Raw genomic sequence first — 15,381 nt, forward strand, 5'->3', positions numbered from 1 at the left:
ATATTATTTAGTGTATTTTTTTTATTATGGGACAATAACATGTTTTGTTATTAAATAGTTTCTGGCTGGGGACATTTTGGACACGAAAGGTCGGTTATAATGTGACGACATTTGTTCTAATATAACCCAACTGGACGTGCTGTAAGACTCGGGAGTAGCGTAATGTTTTGGGTACTTACATTCTCCAAGACACAATAGTGTTATCATTGGTGGTGGGCTTATGATGCAAGCATAATGGGTAAAAGTATTTAATTTCACGTTTTATGAGGGCGCTATATACTAATGTTTTGCTTTCAGATCCAGACTAATGTATACAAAAGTAACCATAAATAACAATTTGTACTGAAAATTGAATATCCTCGGGGGCGGACATCCGGGCATTTTCTACCGCCTGGCAACCCTCGCGGTGAAAACAAAGACCACAAACTCGCAAAAAACGGTACTTTGCGATGGTTGTTGAGAGTCCCCTGAACAGTGTAACAAGATTAGCCCTACGTGTGTAACATATATGAATTTGGTTGTTCAGGAATACTTCAAAGTTGAGTTTGTGTTGTTTTCTCGAGTTTTCACCGGCTCCACCGGCGTTCCACAGCAGCACGCACAAAGCCCATAGAAATACGTGGTACAGTGGTGCGCGTCTTAGCAACATAAAACAAAAGAAAAAAATAAGCAGCCGCGGCGCGGACGCAGTATCAATATTCGGTATTAATTCAATAAATGGAGGATATTCTGTATTTATTTAATGCTTAATACGGTAATTTAGAAATACGGCACGTGAAATACGAGCTAATAGGTACATCTGAAGATGGAGGATGTACTAATTACGTTCAATAATTATATAAAATTCGTTGATTGTCGAGGTACCTATACTGTCAACTCCGGGTGTCAACTCTCAACTTAAAATTATACGTAACACCCATTTTTAAAGAAAGGATGGTGTTGAATATTTCACATCGTGTATGAATAACTATAAAACATAACGTTCCTGGATTACGTCAAAATAAATGTACGCGTACATAATATGGAAGTACACAATATGTATACAGTTAACGTAATGATCGCTTATCTAGCTATGGCGTAAATTGGCGTGTATTTCTGCATTAACGTTTCTGCCACCCAATTTAATGAGCGGTTATTTAGCAGTATACATGCTCGACGTTGGCTGAAAATCTGCATTTTCACTGAAGTTTTAGTTGATTTACGGAGAACTTAATGAACGACAAATGAAGTGTTACCGATTAGTGCCAGTGTATTTTGACAGTTACATGTCGGTTACCTATCCGGTTTTTCTTTCTCTCTGCTATAAGCTGAACCGGAAACACGTGATTTCGTGCAGTAAAAACTACTTGCACGAATATGATGTATTGATTTACTGTTAAAACATTGTGAAACATTACACAGTGTTGAAAAATCTGAAAAGTACTGACTTAAGACGTACATTTCAATATGGACTTCTTACATTATTCAAACAGGGTTTGATAAATAGAGTACCTTTCTAATGACAATTGGTAATATTGTAGAGCACAGACATTTATCATATATATATATATATATATCTGTTTAATTAATTTAAAAGATTCCTCTCATTAGTAAATAGCGCCCTCACTCAACAATATTTAGAATGAGTGGTTGGTCAAAAGTTTGATGAGTCAGGTGCATCTATTGGCTAAGCTTGTTGTACATAGATGCAAATGAGTATAGGAACCATTAATTCTGTAGGGTGTATTGGGAGGGGTGGAGGATTTCATGTTTGTAATGACTGGTTGTAATGTGGTATCTCGTTGTTTTCAAGATGCAGCCTGATATTTGTTGCTTTCTTGGTTGTTCAATTGTGGCCAGAATTTGTGTGGTGGGTGGGAGATGTGTTTATTGTTTGTTGAGTCATTGTTTAGACACCCTGCAGCTTGAAATGGTATGGTCCAAATCCAAATTCGATATGGTGGTGTTGAATATCTGTGCGATATGGCAGTCTCGTCCAAAAAACACTCATCAAAATGATTTCTGTTTATTTATTTACTGTTGTAGATCCTGAGAACTAGCCATTGAATATGATGTCGGGAATAAATGGTTTTCTGAACAAGCTTTATTAATTATTGCTGGCAATATTCCAGTATGAATTGGGAGCAAACTGTGACACCAAATCTAGTCGTTGTATTGTTATGCTTCTAAAATATATTTTTTAAATAAAATAAATTAAATAGAAATATTATGTGTATTTTTGTATGTGGAAACATGGCTTGCCCACTAAAAAATATAAAGAAGTGTGGTCTGCAGTTCTTTTTTTTTAAAATTTTTTTATTTGTGAAAAAAACTTTAGTGTAAACAATAAAACACTCACAGTGCAAGACTAGTTCACCAACATGTCTATTCTCTTGCTTGAGTGTGAAAGTACATGGTTTAGTGACTACCTCTTATATTTTTAAATTTTAGAATTTTTTTTATTTGGGAAGGTTCTTCTATAAAAATAGAACAGATATATATCAGTTCTTTTAACGTAAATTATGGTTATTCTTTTGGTCAGAGCGCCCTCTAGTATATATTTGTGGTCCACTTCACAGTCTTTCGATTCGACTGCCCTCAATGCACTATATACCATGTGTTACAGCGGCGTGAACGCCTTGGCAGTCGATAGTGAACTTACGAGTAACCATGGGTAGAATGGACAACTGCTCACACCACACTGAAGATTTACCCCAAATACTTTTATCTACTTTTCAGTACACTAGTAAAAAACAATACATACACCGACTGTTTAGTAGATTACGTAATACGTGTTTATTCAAATAAATTGCTCAGCATATACTCCTATCGATTTTAATTTGCTATAATATATAGACTATTATAATTTGTGAATGTATAACAAAAATAAACAAGACCAAAATAGTGGCAATTTTTCACACCACGTGGTAAATAAAGTTTAGCATTAACATTTAAGTATTCAAAAAAGTAGTTTATATACAAATAGTAATTGGAAACGATTCTACCGACATTCTTAAAAACAATATGTTAAATATATGAATTGTTATTAATTCACATACATCGGAAAATATATTTTTCAACAAGATATTTGCATTAGGTGAAAACAAATTTTGCTTCCTTGCTGGTTGTTATATTTATGTATTCATATGCAGTCGAATATGTGTTGTCTCTGCCTTTACCATTCCCACCCAGACACAAGTAGAACATATTAGAGAAGCAATACAATAAATAAAACGTTAAGTGCCGTGACTGATGTGAATGTTTGTATACAACTCAATTCTGGAATTATTACAATGATTATAGCGCTGGTTTAGTATTACCACCATGATCTGCCCCTACCATTGCTTGATCTTTTTCTCATCAATAGAATCATTGCAAGTTTAGCGCTGATTTTCTACTGCCACCATAATCTGCCTCTTACATTGCTTGCTCGTCCCCCCATCACTGTAATCAACACGAACTGTAGCGCTGTTCATTTTACGTTTTTACAGGGAGAATTGTTGATTTTAGAAATATTGATTTTCGGTGTACTGAAACGTTTAGAACGTTCGACATCTGTCCTACCTTCCGTTTTGTTGACATCAGATCACGCAATATGCGCATGCACACAAACTACAAACGCTAAGGGAAACGGGAATTGTAGCGCTGGTTGCTACTACTACTACTTGATCTGTCCCGCATCCCTGTAATCATTACACTAAGTATGACTAATTGCTACTACTACCACCATGATATTCTGCCCTTTATATTGCTTGATCCTCTACTCATCACTGGAATCATTAGACTAAATGTAGCTCTGGTTGCTACTACCACCATAATCTGCACGTAACATCGCTTGATCCGTCTCTCGTCACTGAAATCATTACACTAATTATAGCACTAGTTGCAACTACCACCATAATCTGCCCCATTATATAGGCTGATCCTCCGCTCATCAATGTAATCAATACACTAATTGTAGCGCTGGTTGCTATTACCACAATAATCTGCCTATTACATTGCTCGACCCCCCCCCCCCCATCACTGTAATTTTTACACTAATTATAGCGCTGGTTTGCTACTACTACAATAGTCTGCCAGTTACATTGCTGTATTCTATTCTCCTCACTGCAATTAATGCAATAATTGTAGCTCTGGTTTCCTACTACAAACGTAATATGCCCCCTGCATTGCATTATCATTGTTTTTTATGTGTAATGACGTGGACGGTGTAAGTAAAATAGAAAGTTAAATATAAGGAAATAAGTAATTAACTATAGATCTTACATTCAGCACATTTTTGTTCACGATTCTCAAGTCTGCGCTTTATTGAGTTCACACTACTAAATATTGTCTTCAGTGGCTCAATACTATTCAGCAAAGACGTACAGAAACATTAATTGTCCGTTTGCAAGTTATTTATGTACATTTCCATCGGACGAAAAGTCAGTAATTTCCTGTATCACTTACGCTATTTTTTTTATAAATCTGCTAAATTATGCTAAAATATTGAATTGGATTATCATGACTCTTACACACATCATGTTGATTGGTCAGAATAGAAAACGCAATTTTGATGACATGTACATTTAGTGCACAATACGTGTTATATGCCATTTTGTCTGCTTCGACAAAACCTTGATTTAATATTTTACCTGATTTGTTTTAATAATTAATTGATCAAGTGGGTGGCAATATGACATAAATCCACATAGTTATTACACCGCCTGTCAATTTTTTTTCAATATGACAACCATATTTGTTAAAATTCTGAACAGAATACTAACAATAAATATTTATCATTTTGTTTCTCTTTTTCATAAAATTATTTAAATTACGTGAACGTACACTGTCACAGTGTAAGGCCTGTTTATCGCAATTGAGAGGGCCACCCACAGAACTCACACTGGACAGGAGGTTCTTTCACTGCTAGAATGTGGTAGACAAGACAATAGTACTGGAAATGAAATACACATACACCAAAATATCAAGTTAAAGCTCCTGGCTTTAATACCTCTGAAAATAATTACAAGAAATAAAGCACAAAAAATACAATGAATAAAGTCACTAAAATAGGGGTTTGCTTAGGGAAGTGTGCATTGGTGATAACTCACAATTCCAGGATGTATTAATGGACAGTCAATGACTTCTGCAACACAACGAAAAAATACAGGAGTCTTGCTTGCAGAGGAACGCTGGTATTGTGGAGGGCACCGCTGAAAGCAGGAGATCGCAGAGCAGTTCATACAAGTCTCACAGAATGATGGTTGTAGCCTGTAATATCGTATCGTAGCAGAACACACTAGAAAGCAAGTTGAAAAGACAGACACCAAGTTGAAATAATGAACCCCAAACTGTCCCGACTCTGCCCAATTCATAGGCAGTGACACCACCTGGGTTTCCACATGAGCCAATCAGAATGTAATCTTGCTAGCAGCTGTGTCACGTAGGCAACTCAGTAGATCATAAACATCCTTTGTTATTCAAATAACAGCACACCTGGTAGATTCCAATTCTCCTTCCAAAGTTGTAAACACCCTTTGTTATGTAAATTACAAGCACACCTGGTAGAACCCACTGTCTTTCCAGAGTTATAAACAAGTCTGACCTGTTATCACAATGCACACCATTTCTTCCCATGATTCCATGCACACTTCCATTTGCAGGGTTTGTGGTAATATGACAAAAACATGAAATAAAGGATGCTGACATACACTGAAATTAAGTCAAAGAGAAAAATATAAATCATATGAATTCCCATTATAATTTTATGTTTAAAAAGGCACAAGTGGCGGTACTCAACTGTCGGTAATCTAGTGTCGGCAATCAATTGTCGGTACTCACTGATATTTCATAAATGTAATCTCACCTTATGGATGTCCTGTATGTAGTTCACAGCATAACTAAATTTCCACTGAAATTCGTTTTATAATTTGTTTGTCACTTGATGAAATGCATACTGGTGAAATGTATGTTCTAAAGTAGTAATAATAATAATTTCATTATATTTCACCGTAAAATGCTTTTCATCTACTCATACTACTCATGCAGAATTAATTCTCACAGTCTTGTAAAACTAGCTAAAAAATAAGATAATAATCAATTGTGTAACAATATGTTAACATTGGTCTGCAGATAGAAAATATATAGTAAATTTCAAGTTGCACGTTTTCATAACATCTATGGGTATGGAGTATTATGCAGATGACCTCAAAGCTCAGTCCTTCGAACCAAATTTCGACGTATGGTACATTTCTTTTTAACTAGACTAATCTACTATATCGGTGAATCGGTAAATGGTAAATGAATGACAATGCACAATAACAATTAAAACTACTTCACCAATTTAACAACAAACTCTAAACTCGTAAGGTATAGCATTGATAAGTTGATAATCGTAACAAATAAAAATCACTTTTTCAAATGGCTATCTATGGCGGATGAAGCAGTCATACTTTATTTATAGCATATGGTTCATATTTATTTAAATCAACACTTTACATTTGATGACTCATAGCAAACTGGTTACATGCCAAAAGAATATTTAACACAGACATGAGTATAAAATCCATGCACAGTGTGTATTGTTATACTGTATTTCTTGGAAAGATTAGTTGTTGTTTTTAAGGCATATGGCATTTAGTATAATTTTCAGATGATTATAATGTCAGCATAGGTAGGGTGACTCTTGGCCTACCATTTATATTTGAATATTCTTGTAGTGTTAACAAAGTGTTAACAACTTGATTTCAAACTTGCCACAACAACAACAACACTTGATATAGCAATGAATCCGATGTTTTGTTTTACATCATGCAAAAATTAGTATTCAGTACTACCATTATTCAAAATAGTGGGTTCTCTCATGAATAATTAATCAATTAGTGGTGTGAAATCCACATAAAAGGGATCGATACTGAGGACTCGCACCAGACATTGAAAACCAACCCATCGAACAAACAGATATACAGCTTCATGTAAGGTAAGTGTTCATTCCATTTATTTCATTTATTTATTTCATTTATTATACGGTTTTTGTCACCACAAATTGGCTGTCTGCGATGTACGAATCACTGACATTGTGATACTGACACTATACTGTGATCTCGTCAGTATATATACTTTACTATAGGAATCATGCATTACATTATCAGCCTATTATTCGTTATTTACTGTTTTAAAATAATGTTACATTTTTATTTATTTTACTGATATCATCATTTATCATTCATCTTATTCATTTATAATGCTGAATTTGCAGTTAAAATACACAGTTGGATTTTGTCAACTATAGATTGCTTGTCAATATTTCTTTTTACATAATCTTTTTGTTTTTTGCTAGAGGTTTACTGCCGTAAAAAATGGCCTCGTGTGTGCATATTATTTTACTTTTGGTAAGTTGTAGTTCATTCATTCATGTACAATAACTCACGTATTAATAACACACTAAACAATATTTGTAACCTATGGCGTTTCCGTTGTAGGCATTGGTGAGTAGTTTTCCTGATGTTCACGCCGATACAGGTTAGTCTAATTTGCATTTACACACATGTTTACTCAACAATGGTATTTAGAACATATTTAGCATTCATATTATTCACAGAGCACTGCCTTAACTGTTGGTCCAAGTAAATAAAAATGTTAATTACATGGTCAAAATTTAGCTCCTCTTTTGTCATAGATATATTCATGACATCATAATATAAGCTTTCTCAGGAAAACGCCTTGTTGCATATTTTCGTTATATTTTTCAACATGAAATATCATCGAGATAAATATTTACAAACTGGTGTCATTTATAGGTGGGCTGACACAAAACGAGTTTGACTATATATTGGATTACGTGTTGAACAATGATGGAACATTTATGGTAAGAGTAACAGTAATCATTACAGCACTACTTGTCTCGATTCTATTGACCACCAGGTATTCTTCGTTTCAATCACCCTACCTAGTTATTATCACGGACTCACATACCACAAACTTACTAAAACAACTTTTCGATTGCTTTAAATATCATCGTACGCCAAACTCTACAACAAATTGAAACTTGATTTCATTTTTTACACAGGGTAATTTGGCTGATTTCATCAATGACGTCAGAAGCAGTATCCCAGACTTTGACACGTTCCCTCTTGTTGTAAAAACATCGCTGGTTGATGCCGCTGTTAGCAACTCTCTCAGTACAGATGTTATAGACATGATCAATGACGAAAGTGTCACGTGGGCAGAGGCTTGCTATGCATATGTAGACGTGGAGAGTATTTGGAATGCCGCAATCTTGGGAACAGAAGGTATTTTAACAAAATCTTTCAGCGAATGTACAATGTAGATTACATTTCGTTTATATATCTATGCATATCTTACTTCCCAAATTTCGACGACATGATAGAATGTTTTTTGATAAATGGCATGTTACCGAAGGGGACTATTGACATCTCGTGGAATTGTGACTGCTGCATGAATATCACGTTCTTCTCGAAGCTAGAAATTGCTTCCATGGTGACAGTATAATAAAGTGTATCATTTTTTAATATGACATAATATGGTCAATTAACTCACATGCGTTTAGTACCAGTTATTAGCAGGTGGTATTTCACCATGATACCATTATATTTATTTAATTATCACTGAATTATTATTGAACAAAATCAGTTGACATTTAGAAGGAATAAAATCATAGATAATGGGAGAAAATATCACGAACGTGCAAAATCATCAAACATTAATATTGTAGACAAGGTGTCAACAAAAGTAGCATACGAGGCACGCCCAATGACATATTTGTATTCGGTAATATTTCAATAATAGTTCCAGATTCATTAATGGTTGATCGAGGAAAATCTTCGACCAAAGGTCGCAGCTGATTTGACACCAGTGCGCCCTCTGTGTCAGATACACTCTTAAACCAATCTGTTTTACGAATTTTGATTTCCAAAATATGAACACAAATATTGCCCTATTTTTAGATTAGAAATTTCTAAAACTACATTAGATCAAATTCAATCCCCGTCGCAGATAAAACAGTTAAAGCCATAGTTTTCGATATTTTTGACTGGAAAATGTTCATCAAATATATCCTCTCATAAATATGCTGTGGGGGTCATTTTGGGGCCAGAAAGTAAGTTTTTTACCGCACATTTCTTTGGAATATACATAATTTCTATGCTCCTCATTCAGTCAAACAACTGTTTTTTGCTTGAAACTGCGTCTCTTGGAGTTCCATTTTCTACCATAGATTCGAGTGCAATAAAAATATCCTATATTCATAAGAAAAACTAAACAGTTTGAAACATTAAACACCATTATGCTTCAAAACGTTTTCCAATTATATTTGAAAAATTCACTGATGCTGCGGACGTTTTCCATGTGGCAAGTTATTCCAAATTTTAGTGCCTCTGTGTTTATAACATCGTATAAACATTGACATCCTGTGCCTAGATATGTACAATACATATTAAGAGTTGACCAAGTAGTAGGAAGAAAGTTATTCAAATAAGATTTAGCTAAGCTAAAAAATAATTCGTTTTTCAAAGGCAACCACAATACAATTCGAGAGAGCTATCTTATATTTCATGAAAATGCTTACCATAAGTTTAGATGACATTGAGGGCGCCTTGTCAAATTAAGGGCCGCCATGATTCCATTGGATTCTGTTTTCATGTTTTTGCTTTCAATTTTTCACTTAATAATTATGGTGAACACTAGGCTTTTTACCTCGGGTTTATTGTTGTTTAAGTGTTTCCCGACAGGTTTGGTGTTGCCGGTAATTAGTGGTATAAAAGTCTTTTCCAGCCTGGTTTAGTCACTTATTGCAGCTGTGCAAAATATTGGGATGTAATGGAATAAAGTCCTCATATAATTTAGATATTGTTTATGTCGCTGTCCCAAATGCAATAGACTTTTGTAGGGCATCAAAACTTGTCTGCATTGTAAGCTAGTGTTCTTGTTGATGGGCGATAATTCCGGGTAATCCAATAATGTGATGCGGCTTGTCACAGCCTGTGATCTGCCGATTAACAACATTTTTCCTGCTGTCTCTCGAACTATGTTGTTTCTCAGCTCCTGCTGATTCTCGACAACTACGATCGGTTGGCTCTCTATCAACTAACTGTGAATACAGCTCTTTATTGTCTTCTTGTAAAGTGGGATATTCACCTGTTCCTCGATGAAGGTTCCGGGAATACATGCCATATATGATTCGACTATGCTCAGCTTTTGCGTAAAAATAAAAATTATATTATATTTTTGACAGGGCAAACACGGATTTCAATACGCTTAACAATTTGGAAATTGTCTTTGTAATTAAGTATACATGTTTTTCGTCACAGTTTTCACTCTGAAAATAATACATGTTTTATGGCAGTACTAATTTGGCCTGAGTTACAATGATCATTTTGCTCACCGATTCAGATTAAATTATATTTCCGCATACTCTATTATATTCGGAACACCTCCCATTGACTATTGTTTATAAAATCGTGGAAGACTGAACCTCACCTGCACTGAATGTCATTGTGTCGAATCGCCTAGCCAAACGCTGCTGTTGTAATCACTGAAGGCCACTTTGCTTTATATTTGGATAATATTCTACCTTGGTTTTCGAGATTCCATTGGATAATATTTCTGAAATGAACAAAATCCAAAACCCGTGGGATGCTAACATTGGGTCAATGAAAAATCTATTGCAGATTACACAATGAGGAAATGCAACTTTATTATTGTACAGGGTTGTAGCCAATAGAGATCCCTAATTTGACATACATTTATTGCATGAACAAAATTAGTTTCTAAGATTTCCACTCAGTGTGTATGGTATACACATTACCTTTCAGAATGTCTTATTCACATTGTGCTATCGAAAGTCAATTCAATTCAAGTACTATTAAATCAATCAATCAGTAATATTGTACAATTTTGATCGAACTAAACTTAGAAATTGGAAAGAATGGTTAATAGTGTGTCATATATTTTATTTTTACATTTTAATGTAAGAAATAGATTGTTGACATCGTCAATCTGCAGATTTTATAGTAAGTGAATTTTATATCTTTAGGGTGGAGGCTCATAAAATACTGTTTTTTTATATATAGACATGGTTGGCTGTCGACTGCAGCCAAAACATAATTAAAAAAATAATTTAAAAATATCATAGCACTATGTTATACGTGGTTGTTTGTTTTAAAATGGAGATTACCCAAATAGGTTTTCAAACCTGCATAGTTTATTGAAATTCTGCTCGTTGGATTAGGAATTTCTTCACAATGATGCCAGAAGTGTCAAGTACTTTACATTCAAATTACCATTAATTACTTTTCATTATTAATTTACAGTCTTGCTAATTATGCAGTGCATCAAAAATATGCATTTTCCTATTTTCAGTTTATTTGGTTTGTTATATTTATTGTAGCAATTCGACATTTTATCAGTGTAAGCCAAAACTGTTTCCATATAAAAGTGTTTACTAGCCTTCATCCATACCTTAATTTTGTTTCAGATCTCAAGTTCAGAATGCAAGCAAACTGCCAAGTGTTTTACTCTTACGGTACAACACTCAATGACGGCGATTATGACACTGGGATTGATGATGATGATGATTCATATTCCAATTTTTATGATTATTCTGAATATTATTCTGATTTTTATGACTATTATGATTCTGAGGAAAACATGCAATCAACCTACAATCCATGTTCTGATGACTGCAGTAAGTTTTTTTTATACTTTATAGTAATAATAAAAAGTTTGCGCCCAGCTGTATATTGCATGAATTGCAATATTTGAACGAGGAAAATGTAAGCGTCGTCTAATTATATAATTAGTTAAGAGTGATGAATTTTTTGTGCAATACCGAATTGAACTGATTATCATAAAATAATGCACAGATGCGTAGCATGCAGGTCTTAGTTGCCACTCCCTAGTCATGCAGTCTTTACTTACAATTATACAATTGATGTAACATTTATCTATTTCCGTTTATTTACTTTTAGATAAATTTTATCCATATGGTTCAGTGTTTGATGATAATGCAAACCGCATCAATGACGATGGAAGCTCCGGAGAAATTAACATTATTCCTGCATTCCCATTTTTCGGTAACACTCATAGCTCATTATGGGTAAGGAAATCCGTTATAGGATTATAATGTTTACTGAATTGTTATGTTATATTGTTAATTCCATACAGATTCCATACACAACTTTGTAAGACCATCGTTTACATTTTATTAGTAGTGTTTGTGCATGGATTGCTTTATCTGTAACCAACCAACCACCTACAATGTTTGTTGTAGGTAAACACAAACGGAGTTATCTCATTTGTGAAAGAAATTTGGGAATATACTCCAATAGCATTTCCCCTTGGCAATGAATATACAATGGTTGCACCCTTTTGGGCAGATGTTAACACAAGGAATGGTGGAAACGTGTATTGGAGGGAAACGACAGATCCCAAAATTGTTGCACGTGCCATCAAGGATATCAACACGTACACATGTGATTTGTTAGATGTGGTATGGGTATTCATAGCTACTTGGGACAACACTGCTTTTTATGGCGCCGAATCAGACGCTAGTAGAGAACTGGTGAGATAATTAAATGTAGAATTACATTGTAAACTAAACTACAATAAATCAAATGTGTCCACAATAATATTATATTATTAAGATATAAACCAACGAAACGAAAGTGAACACCTTGTCCAATATATACAAATAGCGTGATTTAATATATCATGAACCTGCTATAATAAATGTTGTTTTCCATGAAACAGAGAAATACATTTCAAGCAGTGCTGATATCGGATGGCGAGAAATCGTTTGCAATTTATAATTATTGTGACATTGAATGGACAACAGGAGAAGCAAGTGATGGTAATACCCAAGGCATCGGCGGAACACCTGCTCAAGTGAGTATTCTTGCGACTCAACTTTCATACATTCAAATACACAACAATATTACTCACATGAAAATCCAATGTCACAAAATTAAGCGAGTTTAATAAGCTTATTTCTTATTGACACTATTTAAATTGCTTCTTAATCTCAGGTCGGATTTAACGCAGGCGATGGTGTGACGTTCTTTGCAGTGCCATCTTCGTTTAAGCCAGAAGTGATTGACATCGAAGAAACCACGAATGTTGGTGTTCCTGGTCGATATGTATTTCAACTTAACGGTGAAAATATTATTGAGGCGTGTTCGTGTATAGGTAGGTCCATCGGTTCCTTAATATATATTGGAGTGTTGGGCCAGGGATCCTTGAAAACGAATGTTATTTTCTCACCCAAATATTACAGGGTATTACTAATTTACTCCCAAAGTTTCCAATAACTAAACGAATGAGTGCACAATTTTTATTTTAACCGTACTCATAAAAGGTGACCAGCTTAATATGCGTGTAGCGTTCGAGTCTAATAACTAACCCCGTCAATGCTCCTAATTGGACTTACCTCGTCCATAGGCTAGTTTATTCTCACGTGCTCCAAATGAATAGTACAACTTTCGCTTCACTATGTAAAAATAGCAATCGGCAGCAGCAAAACCTGACGCAACACACGTACGCTGTGTCACATAAACCCAGATGACGCCGCAAAAAACACGAAAAGCGTGCCAAATTCGTACTCCTATGCAGCCGCTGTCGTTAATATACACACTACTTTGGGGCCTTGATCAGGTTTCTGTCCTCGGCGCTATTCTAGTTAGACGTTAATCGGGCCCAGTCACCAAAGAGTACATTAATTAATGACAACAGCTTCTTAGTCATACTCCCAGGTATACATTGTTCAATGTTATATTTCCAGAACCCAACTGCGTGGTTGTAGGTTGTAATCGTTATGAAATTCACACAACCGAAATAAAGTGGGCCAAAGCTAAGACCAAATGTGAGATGGATGGAGGAAGACTTGCAACACTCAATACTCACCATATTTACAAGACGGTCAGACAATACATATTAACAAATGCTCTTGACGAAGAAGTTAACAAAGGTTTCTGGATTGGGCTCAATGATCGCGACAGTGAAGGTAATTTTGTTTGGTCAGATGGTTCAACGTTGGAACCAGGAGACTTCAGTAGGTGGGCTGCTGATCAACCAAACGATAACCACCAAGGAGATCCAATCAATGGACAGGACTGTGTGCAATTATGGTAAGTATTTGAATATATAATACAGTAAAGCAATGTATTAGTTAATTTATAGTTATGAACGTTATATTATCCATGTCTCACATGCTTCTATTGTGTTATTTCGTTCACTCAGGGCAGAGAGAGCATTAAAATGGGATGATGATTACTGCGGTGATAATCCTGAAGGAGAGAAACGGAAAAAGGGATACATCTGTGGTAAGCATTTTAATTATCCTTGTACATACACAGTTGATAATGTTCAACTTATTCCGGTTAAATTATAGAGATTGAGAGTGAATAATTGACTCCTTCTCACCTCAGCTACAAACAAAAATACATCGTCATATTAGGGGTAAGGTAAAATTACAAAGTTACAAAGTCGACACTGAAACAGTGACTAACTCATGTGACAGCTAATAATTGTATTCTGATACTAGAAAGGTACACTTGCTACACCTGTTATAATATGTATCTACTGTAAGTGAGACTGAAGAATATCGTGAATTTTAGATAATGACAATGTTACATTCTAACTTTCAGGTGTAGCATGGGTCAAATAATACAGTCGACGAATCGCGGTCGTCATAGCATAACGTTTAGTCTATGAAACATTAATCCTTTACGTGTTTTTGCTTTAATTTTGCAGAAATTCCATGTTAATGAAGAGCACCATGAGGCAATGTGCCATGACCTAGAACGCATGGCATATCATAAGACATCTTTAAACATAAAGATTCTAAACCGACATCTAAAATCTAACATTTACTATATGTGAATTCCTGCGATATGTCAGTCAATAAATGCTATTAGATAATAAAGTAGATGTAACTACCAAACGAGTTCTTCAATTCTATGGTACTTTGATTGGTATCTGCAATAGAGTGCTTGCCCTCATGATAGATTTTCGATTATGCAATATTGTATACAGGTATGAAAGGAAATCTCCATGATTAATGCATATACCATGTATGCTCGATCAACCAATACCCCATAATAAATTATGTATGCCTAGATTTGCTCAATGCCAATAATATATTAAAAAGAAAAAAGTGAAAAGCCAAAGTCTTTAATTTCACATACCTTTATATATTACTTTCCACAAACAGCTTAAATTTAGTGATTATATTCCAATGATATATTCACCTGAATTTTGCGGTTAAAGGGACTAAATAATCTGCTTATCCTGCTTCATACTTAAATCTGTACTTTGAATGTTGAGATTTCAACACAATTATGACAAAAGGAATTATTTTCATTTTAATATCATCAATTCTCCACATATTTGCTAGCTCAATCAATG

At 34.7% G+C, this 15,381-nt stretch overlaps 1 protein-coding gene across 1 annotated transcript; it reads left to right on the forward strand.

Moving 5' to 3' along the window:
* The first annotated feature begins 6,880 nt into the window (after window positions 1-6,880).
* LOC100377734 (uncharacterized) lies at window positions 6,881-14,917 on the forward strand. The gene is made up of 13 exons (XM_085505480.1): window positions 6,881-6,940; window positions 7,301-7,352; window positions 7,443-7,482; window positions 7,761-7,828; window positions 8,030-8,252; window positions 11,456-11,665; window positions 11,949-12,076; window positions 12,251-12,541; window positions 12,730-12,864; window positions 13,005-13,164; window positions 13,757-14,102; window positions 14,215-14,297; window positions 14,728-14,917. Exons 2-13 carry the CDS (start codon window positions 7,320-7,322, stop codon window positions 14,739-14,741), a joined length of 1,731 nt encoding a protein of 576 aa, XP_085361606.1. The 5' UTR covers window positions 6,881-6,940; window positions 7,301-7,319; the 3' UTR covers window positions 14,742-14,917.
* The last annotated feature ends 464 nt before the right edge of the window (window positions 14,918-15,381 follow it).

This window comes from Saccoglossus kowalevskii, chromosome 11, assembly GCF_978046115.1.
Source record: "Saccoglossus kowalevskii chromosome 11, keSacKowa6.1, whole genome shotgun sequence".
NCBI classification, from domain to species: domain Eukaryota; kingdom Metazoa; phylum Hemichordata; class Enteropneusta; family Harrimaniidae; genus Saccoglossus; species Saccoglossus kowalevskii.

What these genes read in the sequence shown, in the direction of transcription:
- LOC100377734 (XM_085505480.1), top strand. Translation starts at nt 7,320, where the DNA reads ATGGCCTCGTGTGTGCATATTATTTTACTTTTG. An exon ending in TCCATGTTCTGATGACTGCA is followed by an intron (nt 11,666 to 11,948) that starts GTAAGTTTTTTT and finishes ATTTACTTTTAG; the next exon opens with ATAAATTTTATCCATATGGT. An exon ending in TCGGCGGAACACCTGCTCAA is followed by an intron (nt 12,865 to 13,004) that starts GTGAGTATTCTT and finishes TCTTAATCTCAG; the next exon opens with GTCGGATTTAACGCAGGCGA.